Here is a 21,073-nt window from a genome sequence, read left to right as displayed (position 1 = left end):
ACATTCTAAAGTCATGTTAAATGTCACGAATTTTCACGCATGGGGAATCAAAACAAAACAAATGGCGAATTTTCAAGAATTTTTGTGGAGCATCACACTCTGACTTTGTGGATGTCAATGTCCATTGAGGCCGAATTTTCTTGAGTCAAAATGTTTTGGGGTAAGAATTTCTTCCGATTTCAAGAGTGTAATTGAGATTGTTTTTTGTGTGCAAGTGTTGATAGATTTGTATGGCGCGCCAAATTACTTTTTATTATCAACTTTTTTTTCGACACCAACTTTTTTTTTTCAACACCAACTTTTTTTTTCAACACCAACTTTTTGTTTTCGACACCAACTTTTTGTTTTCGAAACCAACTTTTTTTTTTTGACATCAATTTTTTTTTCTGATACCAACTTTTCATCGGTCGGTCGGTTGTAAAAATTTTCGGGTTTCCATTGTTCCATCCATTTTTGGAGTGCATTCTTGGAGGAAACTGCCAGCCAGCCAGTACCCTGGAGATCCATGCTTTGATTTCTTATTCTATATACTGATGGCGAAATATATAGCATGGTATGGGCTGACAGTTTGAATTTCCCATATCCTAATAACGGTTGAAAACACAGCCAATCAAATCCTGTTATTGTTTCACTGGTCACACTTTCTTAATATAATCTTAACATATGTTTTTAACATTTTATTTTATTTTATTCTTTATGTTTAAAATCACGAAAATGTACGTAATGTATTATGTGATAATTCAATAGAACTAGAACTAGAGAACTTAAAGAAAGGGCAAGTTCCGAAATTTGGTTTTTATTTTAGGCGGTCATCGAAAAAATGCTCTGTTCGCGTCGCAACGGGTGTTAAAAATGCATGCGTGCCGACGGTTTTTTTTTAATGACGCCAGTAACTCAGGGACGGGTGGTAACGCGAGCAAAACAATTTTCCGATGGTCGTCAGAGCAATTGAGAAAAAAGCTATACTTTAACCCTATTATTCAACCTAGGCTTTTAGGGGCGGTTCAGAACTAGGGGGGGCTTTTCCTGTACCACCCCTTAACTTTTGATCTAGTGGGTCTTTTTGGATGAAATTTGGCACACAAGATCCTTGTCACGTAAGGTAACTTTTGACAAAAAAAATTTTTGATGACATCACTCATCATGCCCAAAGTGAGCAAAAACCGGAAATTTCCTTTGTTCTTATAAATAACTATTGTATTCTAACAAAAGCTTTAGAAAAAAGTTGCCTGAGTTTAAAATGCTTATTTTATCCTAAATATTCAGTAAATTACGGTTTAAACGATATATTTGACATTAAAAATAAATTTGTATTGGAAAAGCGTCAATTTTTGTGACACCTTACTGTCAGAAATGTCATCATGCTCAAGGTGTGAAAATCTTTAGGTGTCAAATTTTTTTTTTTTTTTGAAGCTAAATAAAGGTTAGGAATTTACAGAAAATTTCAAGGCAAAAGCTCTATTATTTCAGGAGCTATTACCAATAGTTTGACCTCCGAACAGAAAGAGCCCCCCCCTAGTTCGAATAGGGTTAAAAGAACAAATTGCTTTTCCAAGATTTTTTTCCGCATCTCCGCACTGGAAAATCAGCGGAAAATTTGATGCAGACGGGTGACGCGAATAGAACAATTTTTTTATGACCGCCTTAGTAAGTGAGGACAGCGCTAAATTCGAATTTCCCACTGTAATTTTCTTGAGGCCAAAATCGGACTCACAGCTCTGACCCGTCAAGTATTCATCAGATTTTGAAAAAATACGCCAACGGTTCCGAGACTGTCTAGCCAGCCAGCAGCCAAAACAACCGTGTGTGATGGGTGGTTTAAAATTACGACCTTTGAACACTGTGATCTCCGACCCCAAAATGGCGCATGTAATGATAAACAAAGTCAAAATGCTGCGAATGCACTAGAAATCGCTCGCAAAAAATCGGCAATAATCAAATTTTTGAACGAAGGAAAAGTCATTGACATAAAAAGTCAGACAAATTTACCAACTCACCAACTCAATTCTACTCAATTTTCGAGAGTCGGTCGGGCGACGCGAAACAAAGATATTTGTGATTACCGCCTTTGTTTGTTTTTTCTGTTGTTTTTTCCTATCACTTGATTTCACAAGTCCTCCAAAACAAAAGAATCACTAGATAAAATCCGTCGTCATGATTGCAGTGCGTTCTATGCGCGTTTAGGAAAATAAGTAGCTGGGAAATAAGTAGCTTCAATGTCTCTTGCCTGAGAAGGGTTAAAGATTCGCCTCTAGCCCTTTGGGCTGGAAACTCAATGGTCATCACGCCCAATCGCGACGTCTTTTTAGAGCAGAATGGAAGATCGGCAATGATGTAGTAAACCCCGAAGGGCTAGCTAGATGGCCTGCTTTTGCTGAAAAGTGTTTCGAATAAGTCATGTGACATTATGATAGAATTTCAGCACTTGACCAATCAGAAGCTTTGCGGATTTTCAGAAACAGTAGCAGAAATATTTTTTCGGATGTTCACTTTTTTTTGGTTGGAAGAGCTCAAAGCACTCCATCTAGCCCTTCAGGCTTTACAGAAATCTGTGATCGGATGCCCGCTTTTATAAACGTAAAGGCCTTTTTTTTACACTTTTAGTAATCAACGTTAGCAGGTAATCGGGACAAGAGTTTAGTATCGGAAAATAAAAGTTGGTAGGAAGGAAAAAATGGTATCGGAAAAAAAAGTTGGTGTCGAAAATAAAAAGTTGGTGTTGAAAAAAAAAGTTGATGTCGAAAAATAAGTTGCTAATAAAAAGTAATTCGTCGCGCCATAGATTTGGGCTTTGAGTTTGAAATCCCCAGCTCCTAACAGACTAGTAGCTTTAAACCAAACCCAATCAATCGAACTTGTCGAACCAATCGAACAATCAAACTAATCGAACTCCATCGAACAATTAAAGTTCGATTTGAAGCAATATAGCAATATAGCAGTTCGATTCAGTCAGTAAAAACTTCGATTAGTTTGATGATATTACATCCTCATCTTCCCTCGCTTGCAAAAACTTTATCCTAGCACGCGATTGCCATTTCAACAATTCCCGGACTTAACTAAGGTTTATTGTACCTGGATATTTGTCCATCTGGAATAAAGTCCGTAGTCCTGTTGCAATTTCGCGCGCGGCCGAGTGGTGGAATACTACGTCCCAACAAAACGCCTCTAGCGCTAAAAGGATATACAAGAAAAGTGTGTAATCCGTTATTGGAAGTAATTTCCAGAGTTATATACATTCCAAATTTGGCTTTGAAAAGAAGCTAATATACGGTGGCGGAGCAGCACAAACTTGTCGAACAAAAGGAAAATTGGTTTATCAAACTGATCGAACCGAAACCCATTGATCAAACTTAATCGAACACTCACAATATCTTTTAAAAATCTTTAAAGTTCAATTAATTTTTTTAATCAAACTTTAATCGTCCGATGGAGTTCGATTAGTTTGATTGTTCAATTGGTTCGACAAGTTCGATTGATCAGGTCTGGTCTAAAACAGCATCAACATGAAAACCAGGTTCGTCTAACCTCAACATGCGTCTTTTTTTTTTTCAACACCGGATCTGCAAAATAGTTAAAAAAATAGTTAAAACAAACATTTAATGAAATTTCTGGTATTGTTGGTCAGGCTGGCTAGCTCTAAAGCTCTAAAACAGCATCTAATAACATGAAAACCAGAGAATGATTTTTCAATGGGAATCAAAACTATAAAGTGCAATTACAAGCATCAATATATGTCAGATCTAACAAAATTAATAATGACACTGTCATCATTGACAATAAAACAAAGGATTTTCTGTCCACAAGAGCCTTGTATTGTATATAAACATTTCAACAACTTCCAACGAAATGATCTGTTACAGCTAACAGTTAATCACACTAGCGTCCCGCTGAAATGCGTACCAAAGATTAATGCTGCAAAGCGCTAAATTGTTTACTTGTGACTTGCAAGCAAACAAATGCGCCACAAAACTTCTAAAGGGATTCATGAAAAAATAACCCAGTGCTTTTTAATGAAATTAACATTTTCAAAAACTATGAGAGATTGCCTAAAATTTGAGCCATATATGAAAAGATTTGAACCAAGCCAACATTGAAAACTAATTTCAAGATCAACCTACCAAGAAAAAGATCTACGGGGGAGACAGAACCCACCTTGATCAGCGCACCGCCCGATAGGCTATTTCCCAGAAATTTTGCCGGTTCTCAAACACTGACCCATTTACGTGTGCCGAATTATTTTTACTTTTTCGGCTATCCCGGCTAGTTGCACGTTCGCAATCGGTCATTTATTCTCATTTTAAGTATTCAATTTTTACTTAATTGTCTTGGGAACTTAAACTTGATTTAGGTAACTCTCATCCTTGTTGTTGCAATTACATCCTGTAGATGGCTGATGTTGTTTTTTCTGAAAGCTTGATTTCCTAGTGTGACTAACTGGCTAAGTCTACTATTTTAGCGTCATCTGAGGATTGAGTCAAGAACGCTCGCAGGACGCCCGGGTGAGTTCTCGCGTGGGCAAAAAACTTTAATCTTTCAATGGTTTTCTCAAGCGAAGAGTATGCAAAGCGATTATAGCTTTACGATAATGCCAGGCTGCATCGTTTGAAAATTTCAGGCGTGTGGTCAATCACACTCCTAAAATGGGTTACGACACTTCTTGGATCCCCAAAATGGAACACCTTTATGGACCCTCTTATGGACCCCATTATGGACCCGTTACGATTGCGTAATATTCAAGAAACATGATGTAATTCTTTATACGGAATAAGTATTCGAGAATAAATTTAAAGGGATAATCCAAAAAAAGTTCGAAGTTGGGAGGGGAATGAAAAATCTTTCGTGTAATTCTCCTGTAATTTCTTCTGTCTTGTATCATACTTATATGAAGGAAATTTTCTGTTTTGCTATGCCAAAATTGATTCACAAATGTAAATACTACACAAGAGTTTTTCTATACACAAAGAGATTGTGAGATGAGAAGATATAAACAGTTCTTTTTTGTTTTCCTGTGTTCTTTGTGTTTCATCAAGAGCAGATGAACAAAATAACAAATAGTAAATATAAAAGCATAAAACATTTTTTGAAAAAAATAACATCACATTACAAGATTTCTGTATATACATTTGGATTTTGAAAACTATATAAAGTATTTACAAATTCTTTATGGCTTCACTTTTATCAAGAGTGATGCAAAAGTATTTGAATAATAATATTACCTCCTCTTTGAAGTTGCCTTCCAAAATATTTCTTTCCATTCAAAATAAGGTCTCAATTAAAGCACCCTCAGAATTTTTCACACAGTAGCACTTCATAGGGAGTTGCCTAGTAAATAAAATTTTGTCAAAACTGTTGGTAAAAAATACTTCCTTTTTTTAGCAGAAAATGTTTTTAATATCTTAAAATTTTATCATTGAGTATATGTCCAGACGATCTCAATCGAACGGAATCGACGATCGAACCAATCGAACCAAATCGAACGCAATCGACCGATTGAAATTCGATTGTCGAACGCAATCGAATCTCAATTGAACGTCAAAATTTTGGGTTATATTCGATTGGTTCGATTGTTGTTCGACTGGTTCGATCGACTGGTTCGATCGTCGATTCCGTTCGATTGAGATCGTCTGGCTTTATTTTTGCAGCTTCCTAACATCCAAGCTCTCAAACATCACAAGCCGAATGAAATTACTTTCGATTTCCCGTAGAAATTATGCGATGAACAATCTGGGGGTCAATGAATCGACGATCAAATGCAATCGAACGCAATCGAACATCAATCGAATGCAATCGAATATCAATCGAATCTGAAAATTGCGGTAATATTCGATTGAGATTCGATTGCGTTCGACAATCGAATTTCAATCGTTCGATTGCGTTCAATTTGGTTCGACTGGTTCGATTGTCGATTCCGTTCGATTGAGATCGTCTGGATATGTATTTATCGTCACTTCATACAACATCAGTCACAATATTCCACATTCACTCAAGTTAACAACGTAAATAAAATGTAAACAGTTCTTCTTACAGCAACATATCCATACCACTGTAAAAAATGCAGCTATTTCCATCCATCACGAAACAAACTGATACATAAAAAATATGTTCAACTGTTCCCAAATCATAGCATGTACGAGGACTTTCAAAAAGGGTGCAGAGATATGTAGCTTCAGAGTCGAACCATGCCAGAAGCACAAGAAGACAAAGTGGTTTGATCTTAATTTTCAATAATAGTCACAGGATTTTAAACTGTAAATTTAATCAAATCAATGTGTCCTACTGCTTCTTCCTCTACATTATTTCATAAAATTCCAAATCAGTACAATATGATGCTCAGAACCAGAGTTTTTCGTTCATCGTAGAGTTACTTTTCCCTTCATTTTATTTGGTTCGTGCAAAATCTCATGATACAGTGCTTTTATCGAGAAAATAATATCCGCGTTCCATGATTCTATCGAAGTACAGTATTCTGAAGTTATGTAGACTACAGTCTCCAGAGTTGATTTTTCAAGTCATTGGATGAACAAAAATGTCCCATATTTTGAAGTACGAACCATGAAAATCTTCTTTGAACAAGGCTTTCTTGTCTTGATGAGTTTCATTCACTTCTCAGATCCATATATGCACACTTTCGAGAGATGAACAAGTCTTTCTTATCTTGTTGATGAGTTTCATTTCACTTCTCAGATCCATATGCACACTTTCGAGAGAAAATAGAAATCTCTTTCTCCTCTTGAGTGTTCAAAATTGACTACATTGTTATTTAACTGAAAGAAGCAAGAGAAGAGATAGTTCTGTATAAATTGGTTAGCAAAAGAATTCAACCTTGATAGTAAATATCATCTTGTATCTTCAGCATCATAGAAAAATAAACATTGAAACTTTGCACAAAGATAGTTGAATAAAAACACTTTATGATTTTGATAATATTAACATGTTATAGACACCTAAAAGTATATTTAATCAGTGGTAAAAATATAAACATTTCACTGATCAAATTATTTCGCTTCCATTTTGAAAGCTTGGAAGCTTCTGGTGCTACAGTAGTCTATCTCAACTTCATTTCTCTCGCAGTTCCCGTACAAACTTTACGTGAATCGTTTTTAAGTTTGCTGGATAAAATGAAACAAGTTTATTTGCTAGCGTCTTTTGTTCTAGTATTGGATTATCCCTTTAAAAGATTGTCCTCGGAAAATCGGAAAAACGGTTAAATTCAAATCGTCGTTTCGGCTGCCGTATATTTTGGTGTTCCATAATGGGGTCCATAATGGGGTCCATAAGAGGGTCCATAAAGGTGTTCCATTTTGGGGATCCAAGAAGTGTCGTAACCCCTCCTAAAATCTTAATTTTAGTAATTTAGGCGTGTGATAAGGAGTGCTATGCACAACTTTCAGTTGTGAAACTTACTTTATGGGGTGTGATTGATCGCACTCCTCAGACATTTTAGGTGTGTGTGGAGGTGTGCGCGTGCTATCGCGCGCCTAAAATGATGCAGCCTGTAATGCCGCGGATCATAAGTGGATAGTATTCAATTATCATTATGCCTTTATTTTCATTCCTAGAACTTTTGCAAAAAAAAAAGGAAAAATAGAAAAGTTGTATTTTTTACTGCTCTATTCACATGCTGAATTGCTCTATTCACATGCTGAATTTGAATGATCTTCTATTTGGAGTTTTTTTTTCTCCAAACTTCAAAAAAATGATTTTTGTCCCTCTTTTGTGGGACTTTAGCTTTGCTTGTGTGCAGCACAGGGTACAAAGTCCAAATATGCATTTCCTGTAATTTTTGTATGAAGAGTTATGAAGGCCTATACTGATTGTTCTCATAGAAAAAGTTCATCTATCAAACTCATCATCATCATCCTTCGACCTAGGTTCGAATGGACCTAGGTCGGAAACAAACAATAACCCTCCCTCCACAGCTCTCGATCAGCCATTGCAGTGCCCAGTTCCTCAATCTCTAGCCCTGTTTCTCGTTTCAAAGTATCAAGAAAAGTGCGCTTTCTCGAGCGCCTAGTGCCCGCAGGACACCAAAGTAAGATCTCAGACACCATTTCGTTTTTTGCACGGAAACAGTGACCTGAGAAAGAGAGCATCCTGCTAGTCAGGACAGAGGAAATTCTTGGGAGTCCATGATATATCTCTTGAAGGGTTGGGTGGTTGCGCCAATCAAGATTCTGGATTCTTTTCAAAAGATTTGTATAGCAGCCATCAAGGCTCTTCAGCATGGTTTTTGTCATGGTCCAAGTCTCCGAGCCATATAGAAGAATGGGCTCGACAAGACTTCTAAAAGTTTGAAGTTTAAGAGCGTTAGACAAATTAGAGTGCCATATCTTGTTTACTTATTACAAGCTTTCCAAGCTAGACCTTTCCTAATTTTAAATCGTTTTCAGAGCTTTTAATATGAGAGCCAAGATATTTAAAATCCTTCACAAGTTTGATATTGACACCATTCTTGGAAGTTAAAGGGAGAACAATCCCAGAGGAGCTGATAAATTCAGTTTTTCCAGCATTGCAATAAAGACCGACTTGACTGGCCGAAGTTTCAAGTGAGTGAAGAAGACTTTCAAGATTTTGAATACTCTCAGAAACTAAGGCAAGATCGTCAGCAAAGTCAAGATCGGTCAGAAAAAGGCCGCGGTTTACGCTTGCGCAGGGGAACTTTAATTTTGATTCCCTTGTCATTAGATAAGTCAACAGAAATTCTTAAAACATAATCTAAAACAATGATAAAAAGAAAGGGAGCTAAGGTGTCACCTTGTAGAACTCCAGCATGAATGTCAAAAATATCAGTGTCTCCGTCAGCTGTAATGACCTTTGCTTTGGTGGACACGTAGAGTGCCCTGATGGCTGAAATGATTTTCTCTGGAATGCCGTACAATTTAAGAATTTCAAACATTTTTACACGAGATATGGAATCAAAGGCTTTTTTTAAAGTCAACAAAGCAAATAAAAGCATCTTTGTTAAGTTTTCGCATTTCTTCCAAAATACGCCTGATGGCTAAAATCTGTGTAAGAGTACTTCTTCCCTTCCGAAAACCATTTTGGTTTTTTCTTAGAAGAGGATCAAGAACTGGAACGATACGTTGTAAAAGAAGTTTGTTGAAGATTTTGGCGGCGATAGGCATAAGAGTGATGCCTCTGTAGTTGGATGCTAAGGTCAAATCACCCTTTTTTGGAACAGGAATGATACCGCCAGTTAACCAAGCAGAAGGGGGAGTTAGAAACTCAAATGTGTGATTACAAAAATCGAGAAGCATTTCCATAAAGACGGGATCTTTCCAAAGCAGAGTTGGAATATCATCAAGGCCTGAAGATTTATTATTTGAAAAAAGTTTAACGCAATTTGAAAGTTCATCAATTGTAAAAGGAGAAGTTGGTATGTCAAGCTCATCAAAAATTTGAGTTAAAGGGAGAGCATTAGTATTTAAAATAGGTTGGTTTCCAAGTAAAGTTTTAAAAGTGGTTGAGCCAGTTTTCTCTTCTTTTATCTGGTGAGCCACCTTTGAGCTGAATAGAAGGGTGGTCTTTTCGACCTGTTAGATCATTGATCGTTTTCCAAGCGGCCGAGTGCTGATGGCTAACATGAAGATTGGAAATTGAGTTTATCTTACCCTGAATAAACATCGATTCGGCGTAAGGTAGGCATCATCCCAGCTTTTTGAGCCTCAGAGAGGATTTTTGATGTTCTTCTTGTAGGGCGTCGCTGATGTTTTAGTTTGGCCTCTACAAGTGCATTCCGTGTATCAGAAACAAGTTGTTTTCAAAGAGATATTTTCTTTTTTGACTTTTTGTTTCTTTGTAGAGAGCAAGACTAACTCTTTATTAGCTTTAATCAGATTTTGGTAACTTTTCTCAATGTCGTCGTCTGCTTGAGCCAATGTATCAAATCTATTTTTCACTTCAATAGTGTAAGTAGTTCGGAGGTCGTTGTTACAATAAACCTGTTGCCAATCGATGGATTTCATTGGGTCAGGTTTAGACTTTTTGGATGATCTAAGGCTAAGAGAAATGCGACAGGAAACAATTCTGTGGTCAGAACCAAACAAAAAAAGAAGAATAGGACTGGAGCATTGCGAACACTGTTCCCTCCATTTGTTTCTACAATCACATATCTAACTGAGAGAGGCTTCCTGAAGGGTTTTGGAATGGACAAGTTTGGAAGCCTTTTTCATAAACATTGTATTTGTTGCTAATAATTGAAACTGTTGCATGAAGTCAAAGAGTTTGTTACCGTTCCGATTAGTTAATGGGTGGAAAGAGAACTTAACGTTGGTCTAGGCCAAGCTGAGCATTAAATCACCAGATATCACCAGAAGTTGTGGGCAGGGGTGTTAAGGACAGCCCTAGAAGAGAAGAGTAGAATTCATCAACTTCAGATTCATCAGAAACGTTGGTGGGCTATAGCAGAATGAATGTTGTTTTCGGATTGCTAGAAATTCGGCGACAATTACGGCTTGATACTTTTGAAAGTAGTGAGCCACCTTTGAGCTGAATAAAAGGGTGGTCTTTACCTGTTAGATCATTGATCGTTTTCCAAGCGGCCGAGGCTGTGGCTAACATGAAGATTGGAAATTGAGTTTATCTTACCCTAATAAACATCGATTCGGCGTTAAGGTAGGCATCATCCAGAGCTTTTTTTGAGCCTCAGAGAGGATTTTGATGTCTTCTTGTGGGCGTCGCTGAGTTTTAGTTTGGCCTCTCAATGCATCCGTGTATCAGAAACAAGGTTGTTTTCAAAGCTTTTTTTTTGACTTTTTGTTTTCTTTGGTGAAGAGCAGACTACTTCTTTATTAGCTTTAATCAGATTTTGGTACTTTTCTCAATGTCGTCGTCTGCTTGAGCCATTAAAATCTATTTTTTCACTTCAATAGTGTAGTAGTTTCGGAGGTTGGACAATAAACTGTTGCCAATCGATGGATTTCATGGGTCAGGTTTAGACTTTTTGGATGATCTAAGGCTAAGAGAAATGCGACAGGAAACAATTCTGTGGTCAGAACCAACAGAAGAAAAAGAAGAATAGGACTGAGCATTGCGAACACTGTTCCTCCATTTGTTTCTTACAATCACATAATCTAACTGAGAGAGGCTTCCTGAAGGGTTTTGGAATGACCAGAGTTTGGAAGCCTTTTTCATAAAACATTGTTATTGGTTGCTAATAATTGAAACTGTTGCATGAAGTCAAGAGTTTGTTACCGTTCCATAGTTAATGGGTGGAAAGAGAACTTAACGTTGTCTAGGCCAAGCTGAGCATTAAAATCACCAGATATCACCAAGAAGTTGTGGGCAGGGGTGTTAAGGACAGCCCTAGAAAGAGAAGAGTAGAATTCATCAACTTCAGATTCATCAGAAACGTTGGTGGGGCTATAGCAAGAAATGAATGTTGTTTTCGGATTGCTATTAAATTCGGCGACAATAATACGGCTTGATACTTTTGAAAGTGAAATTAGGTTGTTCGCTGCCTTAGGAGAGAGTAGTAAACCTATGCCCCCTATGGTCGAACCCTGAGAGTTTTTCCAAGCAGAGGATGTTATAAGTTTATTTTTAGCAATATTAGTATGTTGAAAGTTAACCTCAGGATGTAATGTTCTATGTTCTTGGAGACTAAGTATATCAATATTGCAAAACTATCAAACTAGAAGTTTAGTTAACATTGCAATTCTTTCAATTAAAAAAATAGCCAATCTAAAGATCTAAAACAGCATCTAATAACATGAAAACCAGAATATGATTCTTCAATGGGAATCGAAACTATAAAGTGCATTCACAAACATCAATTTGTAAGATCTAGCAATATTAATAATAGCCTGGATATCCAAGCTCAAAATTTTAGAAAAAATAAGTTTTACCTCAGCCAGACAAAGTTCTAAAATTATACCGGGTGCGCCACAAAAAAGTTTCTCTCTTTAAAACTAATTTTTCCGAAATCTAAAAATTTTAAAAGAACCATTCCTATACGATTGGAAAGAAGAAAAATAAACTTAAATTTTGATAGGTCATTTATTAAATTTGGTTCATTACTGTATGCTGAATTGAATAAAAAAGTTACTTTCTGAAAATGCTCAAAAACGTTAAAAATCGACCTACCCTTTCGTTCCATCAGTTTCAAAATTTATGTGTTTAATTAGTGGTCTTAATCATGTAGAGTCTCTTGCGATTGCCAATTTTAAAATAAAAATTTGATAGGTCAATTTTTAACGTTTTCGGGCAATTTCTGAAAGTAACTTTTTTATTTGATTGAGCATAACTTTTGATCTAATGAGCCGAATTTAATAAATGACCTATCAAAATTTAAGTTAATCTTTCTTCTTTCCAATCGTATAGGAATGGTTCTTTTAAAATTTTTAGATTTCGGAAAAATTAATTTTAAAGAGAGGAACTTTTTTGTGGCGCACCCGGTAGAGCTTGGTTCACCTAGAAATCAGGTGAACCCCTGTTGACAGATTTTCCTGCATGAATCCCATGGCTTCAAATAAATTTATATATGCACATAATGACATGCATAATTTCAAGATGGTACCCCAGCAGTGATGAATCAATTTAGAATGACAGCCTTGACCATAAAATATAGACAGTGTGGTGGAAAGTCTGTTATAGACAGAAAGTGCAAAGTGAATTTTGGAGAAAAAAAATTATCAAAACAAAACTTCCAACCCAAAACCGCACTACAAAATTGGCAAACAAAAAAGAAGAATTGAAGCAAAATAAAGATATACCTTTAGTTCTTTACATGATGCTACCAAGTCATTAAGAAGATTAAAACAAGAATATCTAAGCAAGAATGAACATCTAAAAATTCCCATGTTTTTATCTTCAAACTTTTTCCCTACCATTATTGTTATTTTTATTTGGATGCGTGGTCAAACACCCCAAGGGAGATAATTAGCCATTCTATTGTTATTTTCTTCGAAGAAGAAAAATCAGGGAGATTTGCAAAAGCAGCATACGCGCCTTGCTGATCGTCCGCATAATCCATCCAAATACTTAGGCAGACACTTCAAGTGGCTCGCATAATTTCTTATACATGCTCCATCATTCAGATCTCTGATTCGCTTGGACCCAACCAATCAGAATATCGGCATAATCATCCTCAGATCAGAATGCCGAACACCCATAGAATGTCCGTGAGCTCAAGCGAACGGTATGCAAAGCGATTCTAGCTTTATGATAGTGCCATAGATCACCAGTGAAAAGTATTCAATTATCATTATATATCCCTTTATTTTTGAAACTTTTGCAAAAAAAGGAAAAATAGAAAAGTTTCATTTTTTATTGCTCTGTCCACATACTGAATTTGAAAGATCTTCTATGTCTACCATAATTAAATCATAATCAAATAATATTTACTTTCCAGGTGTTATTTTGGAAAGTGGGAAGAAGTACACCCAAACTCCAACATTACCTTTTCTTGTGTCGAATGCTGTATTAGGTATGTGTTTTTTATTTCAGACTTAAACTATGGGTTTCTAACAATCCTTGCTACCTCGGACATCCAAATGTTAGAATTCAAAACAATGAAAAATATTTATTAATTTTTATTATGCAAAGAATAATTACCTCATTAAATGGATTAGTTTTTTGTAGATCCATTATTTTCAAGAACTTTGCATTTCCTGTTTTTTTAAATAAATACTTAGATTTGCAAACTTTGAAAGAAATGAATTTCTGCAAAAATTAAAAATCTACAATCAATCTGTATACAAATTTTTAAAATTTTTTGAACATATCTCAATTCTTGAGCTCTCCATGTAAAAAAACATGCATTATTTTTGATGAATTCTTTGTATTTTTAGAAAACATCAACCCAGAAAGTGATGAAATAGTTACACTTATTTGCGAGATTAACAATACCCAGTATACATTATGTCATTTGCAACACAAAAATGGGCTTTATCAATCAGGATTGAGTTTGTCTTACAAAGATGGAGAAACATTATCCTTCTTCATCAAAGGAAACACAAATGTTCATTTGACAGGTATTTTTCCAACGTTCAAATCATTATTTCATTATCAGAAAGAAGTGACAGCCGATTTTATAACATTGAGCTCTATCCATCTATCTATCTATCTATATTTTAAGTATCAAAAGGTCCTAAGACCCATTATCCATACATACAAATTATAAGATTCAGAAGATTGTAAAAAATAAAAAGTGTGTAAAGTATATAAAATGTTAGCGCTAAAGAAGACACAATGAAATAAATTAACCTAATGAGATTCAATACATAATTATTAAACCGCTTTATTCTTATGTTATCTTTGGACATCAACACATGTCAAATTTAAGTATGTACTTAGCACACAATAGACAAACCAAAGAGTTTTGTGTTGATTTTTTTGCTTCAGTAAAATTGTCAAGAAAGCTTTAAAATAAAATAAAATTATTAGAAATTTATCAACCATATATACTATGATCTCATCATTAGTTTGCTTTGGTACTTTAGCGGATAAAGAAATATTTGGAAAGTGACGGTGGTGATTTTGAGGGGGTGACAAATTTTTTTCTAAACATTTTATCACCTGAACAAAACTTTTACCCAATTTTCCGTAACTAAAATTCAAATCCAAATTTTGTTTGCCTTTTTTAGTCAAAATTAGCGTTTTAACGTTAAATTACAAGATCTATTTTCGAGCTAGTGAGTGAAGGCAATCATTTCATTTGGACAATTTAGTCGGTTGGAAGTGACTAAGTTGTAAATTTGATGAATTTGAAGTTTTGTTTGGGGAAAAGTGATAAAAATGCCTTCAGGTGACGAAATTTTTCCCCAAAATTGTTCCTTGACTAATTAAAACTCAGTTTTTTCCCTGATAAGGTGTCTAAATTTATGTATATTTATTTTTCAGGAAATATTCGTGTTGATTTGATGTACCTTTACAATGATTATGAAGATGAAGATGAAGATGATGGTAAGTGTACAGTTTGTGTGAGTTTACAACTCCTTAAAGGGATACATACACTACACAATTGTCAGGATATAGATTAATAATAATATTGCTAAATGCCACAATCTTTGAAGAAATATATTGAGAATTCCGGTTATTTTGACGTTTTTCGAGATTTAAAGTTCGGGCGAAAAAGCCGATTTTGGGCTATCTCTTTAATTTAATCGAATATTTCAATTTGAGACGGGTAGGCAGACTTACAGGCTATATTCGGAGCCTTACTGGACCATTTTTGAACTTTTGGATTCTCAGATCCTAAGGTGCTAAGTCTTAAGTCTAGCGTTAAAACTCAGAGTTAAAACTCTACCCTTCGAACCTACTTTAGAGCACTTACAAATCGATTGTGGTTTCAAAACTTCCTGGGGAATTTCCCATTTGTTTCAAATATTTCTTGAAGGATTGCAGCAATATATTGAAAAGGTGTCCCCAATATATTATCAGCTCGATTTGCAATATTCCAGCAATACAGGGGGATTGTTTACAGAAAGAAAATTCATTTTTATAAATGAGCACCCGTTGTTTACCTTGTACATTACGGTCCGCAAACTATCTTGTCGAAAATTGCTCACCAATATATTGTGTAGTTTAAGTAGCCCTTTAGGTGCCTCTTGATATACAATAGCGAGTTTATGTATTCGAGATAAATCAAGGGAGACGGTATAAAGCAAAGCTGACACGTCTCCAAAATCACCGTCCACTTCACTCGACAACGGTAAAAACACCAAAATAACGTCGTCTGTTTAGGTGAGCAAAGGCGATATAGAGCCGTACATCAACTATCGACTTTGTTTTGTATCATTTCACTTACCGTCGCTCTCAATATCCTCTGATACATAAACTCGCTAATATTATATCATAGTCACACCATTGATCTCATTTAGTTTAGATATATACGAGCAGGATGAGTGAGTAATCCTTAATATTCCTACTCTTGGTAATGTTTAGGCTATTAATCTCAAATCAACCTTCAAACCATGTTTTCGTAGTTCAAATGGAGAAAATTTACTTGCAAGAGGGAAATCATAATACTTTACACTTAACGCCTGTTTTATTTTTAAACACTGACTTTGTGTGGCAATTAAGAAATTGACAACCTTCCTGGCTATTTCAGCAGCTAACAAGTATATTTTTTGTTTTAGATTTTGACTTATTGACAGACCCTTACAATCAATTACCAAAACTGAAATCTACAACAAATTATCAGACTACACTACCAAACAATGTTAATGGAGGTATTCATTCACAATACAGTTTTTACAGAATATCTATGTAATAGATTTTAGCACCCCTATCCAATCTTTAACTTTACTTAGAATATACTTTTTATATCTCGCAAAATGTTTATTTTCATAGTTGCATATTAAAGCTTTTAAATGCAAATTTTCGATAGAATTATTAAATTCTCTTTCTTATTCTGTTTCATCAAGGTACAACTCAAAAAGCTCCCAAAAATGCACCCTGGGAAGTTACAAAAGTGAAGAAGCTGTCCACGAAAATACCAGCAAAGAAAAGAACATCACCAGATCAAAGTCCTGAAAACATTGGTGAAATAGTCTCTCCTGTTAATGTTGATCATGATCAAACTATTGATTTTGCTTCTGCTGTCAATAAAGTAAAGAAAACAAAAAAGAAAACCACAGCAACAAAACCTACAAACAAATCAAAAGTTAACAAAATGAACCCCAGTAATGAAGCTACGGAAAAAGATCAGGATGAAATACCGATAGACTGTCTATTTCAAAACACTGAAGATCTTTCAACTGATTCTAATGAAACCAAAGTTAAAGAAAACTATCCAGTTATTAAGACAGCTTCTTCAAATGCAAGTACCAATCGATCGGCTTCTAAGAGCACAATGGACTCTGCCGTTAGTAGTGTAAATAGTATTGCTGCAAAGAGCACAAAGGATTTGACCATCCCGACTTTTTCAAAAGTGTATGTTTGTATTTTTTCCTTCTTTTACTCATTTCGTTGATTTCTTGCAATATTATACGAATTAGTTACATAGAAATTCACTTTCTAAGGCATATTTCACCTCTTTTTATGTTCTTTTCAAAACTTTGTCATGAAAATTCATAACCTATAACGAAAACAATAGCAAAGTTAAGTCCATTGGCTTTAAGTGTACAATAAATGTTTTGCTTACCATTTTTCAACGAATACTTCAAATTTAACAAATTAATTATACTCCGTTGGAAAGATAATTCAGAGCACTAATTTTTGCGAAAGATTAATCTAAAATTTTTTGTTGAAATTGAAAAATGAACTTTATTCTTTAGTGCTAGAATTTTCATTTTTGGTACAGAGGACTTTGATTTAATTTTCTAAAATTTTAAGGTGCTTCTTCACAAAAGATTATGTCCTCAATATTATGAATAGCGTAGCTCTTCCATTTAATTTGCTTTAATAGGAACAGCTTATTACATTTTTCTCTATTTGAAAAATACTTTATTTTTCCTTTTTAGTTACCATTCACCAAGAAAGATGAGCGTTGACCTTGATACTGATGCAGAAGATAAAGAGAAAGAATTCGTCGATGATGAAGACCAAGAAGAAGATCAAACGGAAAATGATGATGAAGTGGTTGATGAGAACAATGAGGTCTGTTTTGAGTTGTGATAAGATAAGATCGTCGTATAAGGTTAATAAGGTTCAGAGAACTTTAAAAGTTATAAAAATGTGATCTGCACATTAAGTTTCCTAAGTGCGAGAAAATAATGTATCTATGGTTGAAAATAGAAGAGTTTGTTTTAAACTACTCAAAGATCCATTTTAATTGGTGAAATTTTCTTTCTAAAAATAATTTCGAAAGAATTTTTGATATTCAAAAGATGAGATGATTCTCGAAATATTTAAAATAATTCTTTTTAAATTGTTGACAAAATTTGAATGCAAAATTTGTTTCATGCTCGTAATATCAGTGGAATATGTCTTTCATGTCTTTTTAAGAATCAGCAAATATTACTTTGTAATTAATGCTCTGAAGTAGCTGCTTTTCTCCTAGAGTCAGACACTCAATCATGACGGAGTTGAAATTCATATGCTTGTTATTTTTTTGCTCTTCCATTTTTTTATTAGACGGAAAAAGAGGAAGCAATGGAACTTTCCTCATATGAAGAAATCACAAAATCTTCTGTTGTTGATGGTACCGTCGAAGAGGAACAAAGCGAAGCGAAAGAGGTATATTATGATAATGAGAGTGGGTCCTATTTTTAACAAGATTACCCCATTATCCTCGTTGATTCTTGATACGTGATAACCTTCTTTGGTAATCATTTAGTTTGAGCATCATACCAACTTAATTTCTCTCCATTTTTGTTTCATTCACAGGAATTTGATTTGGAGGAGAAAGCAGAGGATGATGAGATGTTGAGTGATATTGATGACGAGAAGAATGATGGAGATGAAGAAGGAGAAGATACTGTTGTTGAGGATGTGGAAGAGGGTGTTGAACAGAAGATAGATGCTATTGGTCACGAGGAAAATGTAGAAAAAGGTTTGTGGTCTTCACTTGCCTTCACTTTTTTAAATATGTTGTGTTGATCCTACATCAAAGATACTAAAACTATTCACATCAAAACATGGGTGGGAATCGACACTTTTCATTGCAGTCTAGATTTTATCTGTGTATTGTGACATGGTTTAAAAAAGTAGCTGTTTCAACCAATTTTCTTATGGCTCATGGAATCCTACGAACTTGAAGTGCTAACAATGAAATACTGAATTAGCGTGTCTTAAAAATGCAACAAGTTTGAGCATTCGAGCTGACACAACAAGATTGTGGGCTTTCATAAGGCTTTGTAAAAAAGGTCTCGATACGTGAGGGGGTTAATCTAAAGAATCCTACATCTACTAAAAATATACAAAAAGAACAACAAATTTCGCCGTCCACAACCCCGAACCGGTTTCATAAAGAACCCTACCCGCCCGGCTAGTTTGTCCACCCCTTACAAATTCATTCTATTTTATTTTCAAGTACATGTGGTTAAACGAGCGAAAAATTACGCATGCGTGTTATAATAGATGGGATTCCTTAGAGGAACAGACTGCGTATGTATTATGTTTAACAGTAGGTTCGTCTTGCAAATCCTGCCATTGTAACACGCATGCGTAATTTGTCGTTCCCTTAAACCACATGTAGTTAATTCCTGTGATAAACAAAGAGGAATGAATCAGTCGTACAGGGGTGGTACAGTCACTTTCGGTCGGGGTTGTGAACGGCGAAATTTGTCGTTATTTATGAAATTTGTCGTTCTTTTTGTCTATTTTTAGTAATGCAGGATTTGTTACATAGACCCCCTCTCAAGTTTACTTTTTTTGAAGATGTTGCAGGTGAAGACGAAATGGAAACGGAGAACAATAAAATTGAAGCTGCAGAATTGGAAAATCTCACTGATAACAAACTCGGAGAAGAAGACCATGTCCAACCAACTGATAATGATAACAAAGAGTCTGACGGCCAACAGAAAACGATTGATGAAAATGCTAATGATGGACTATCGCTCATTGTCGAAACAGTTGCTCAGGAAATACGAAAATCGATTGATAAACTGATAGCTGTAAATGACGAAGGTGAAGATAAGCCCCTTGAGAATGTTGAAAACCAAAATGAACCTAAAATTATTGAGAAAGAAAGCGAATTGGTTATAGCGAAACCGAGCATCTCGGAGAATGTCAATCCAATAAATGAAAACGAATTATCGGCCACTTCAACGGCAAAGAAGGTCGTGAAGAAAACACGTTCTAAAATTTCTAAAGGTTCGGCCTCGAGTATCAGTGGAGATTCAACGAGCAAATCCAAACCTGGCGAAACGCTGAAAGAATCTACCGATATTTTGGAACCACCTCCTAGTACAGCAAAGAGATCGACCAGGGTTACCAAACAGAAAGCTGCAACTGCTTCGATTGATGAAGAGCCTGGAAAAACGAAAAAGAAGGCGATCTCTAAGAAAAAGAAACCGTCTTCAACTGATGAACCTCCGATCCCTGGTTCGACAATGAAAACAACTCCAGAACCGCCGATCCCAGGATCATCAATAAAGAAAACTACGAGAAGTGTTAAAAGTTCTACTTCCAAGAAATCGAAAAGTGAATCAACTTTTAGTGAAAAAGACGGGGGTAATGTTGTCGTGAAGACAAAGAAACGCGTTGTTTCCCCTGGAGACGGGGAAGGTGCTGTCGTTAAGGAGAAAAAAGTCAGTCGAAAACGAAAACAGAAAACGGAAGACGTGTTTGCTGATGAAACTTTACCTGTGGCTGGAGGAGCGAAAAACGAAGATGTGAAGAAGAAGAAAAAGAAAAAACCGAAAGCTAAGCTACCTCCTCTGTTTGATGATTAATTAGTGTAGATGTGTAGATGAGGGTGTTGGTGTCGAGTATGGCTATTCTGAGCACAGTTGAAACTTTGTTGTTTTTGGTTTTGTTTTAAACTGAAGGTCTCCAATAGAAGGGGGTCCGAAATCACCTCCGAAAACCCTAAAATAAAGTAATTTTGAGGGTGGGGTTGGGGTCCGAAAATTTTTCGAAAGGACCTTAGTATGAGAGAGATACATTTAAGATTTTGGTTTTGTTGGTGCTAGCCTGCTCCTTACCTATACTTGCTTTTGTTATATAAAACTTGTTGACAAGGTAAAAACTTACAATTTTTACTTGCGTTTTTTATGGTAAATTATTTGGTATTCATTTTTCGGATGAAGTTTTTATATTTTGTGTTGTATATTTTCATGCCATGTACGGTTATATGCTGCCTGTCTGTCTATCTTTATTACAAGTAAAATAATAAGTAAATTTCTACTTAAGACATTCCTTTTGGAACTGGTGCGTTAGTATATTCTTTAATCGCGTATGTGCTTTAGGCTTTTGCTTTTCCTCTAACGAAAAGAGTTTCTTACAGAGGAAGTAACTCGGGGTATATCCACAGATATCTGTAAAGCCCGAAGGGCTAGATAGGCAACTTTAAGCTTTTTCCAGCAAAAAAAAGTGAAGCAAAAATTTGACTTTTTAAATTTCGTGTCGATGGATAGGATCTAGCATTTTAATTGTTTTCGGAGCGGAGAACAAAAAAATTAGGCGGCAAACGCTATTTCACATCTCTCAAACCAGTTTCACTTTTCAATAAAGACCGCAGATCTAG

The 21,073-nt window shown here is 35.4% G+C and overlaps 1 protein-coding gene across 1 annotated transcript; it reads left to right on the top strand.

Moving 5' to 3' along the window:
- Positions 1–30: 30 nt before the first annotated feature.
- LOC136813008 (FK506-binding protein 5-like) lies at positions 31–20,684 on the top strand. Its single transcript, XM_067069516.1, has 10 exons — positions 31–160; positions 13,352–13,426; positions 13,791–13,973; positions 14,842–14,904; positions 16,080–16,172; positions 16,368–16,875; positions 17,406–17,541; positions 18,019–18,120; positions 18,271–18,436; positions 19,264–20,684. The coding sequence occupies exons 1-10, from the start codon at positions 151–153 to the stop codon at positions 20,277–20,279; spliced, it is 2,352 nt and encodes a 783-aa protein (XP_066925617.1). The 5' UTR covers positions 31–150; the 3' UTR covers positions 20,280–20,684.
- Positions 20,685–21,073: the final 389 nt, after the last annotated feature.

The sequence above is a fragment of the Clytia hemisphaerica genome, unplaced genomic scaffold (assembly GCF_902728285.1).
Source record: "Clytia hemisphaerica strain Z4C2 unplaced genomic scaffold, Clytia hemisphaerica genome assembly, whole genome shotgun sequence".
NCBI lineage: Eukaryota > Metazoa > Cnidaria > Hydrozoa > Leptothecata > Clytiidae > Clytia > Clytia hemisphaerica.
The sequence above is the reverse complement of the archived record's forward strand: the minus strand, read 5'-3'. Positions and strand labels throughout refer to the sequence as shown.

Bases quoted from the DNA above. Each gene is read 5' to 3' on its own strand.
- LOC136813008 (XM_067069516.1), top strand. The intron at 14,905-16,079 runs GTAAGTGTACAG...TTTTTGTTTTAG, and splicing joins AGATGAAGATGAAGATGATG to ATTTTGACTTATTGACAGAC. The intron at 18,437-19,263 runs GTTTGTGGTCTT...CTTTTTTTGAAG, and splicing joins CGAGGAAAATGTAGAAAAAG to ATGTTGCAGGTGAAGACGAA.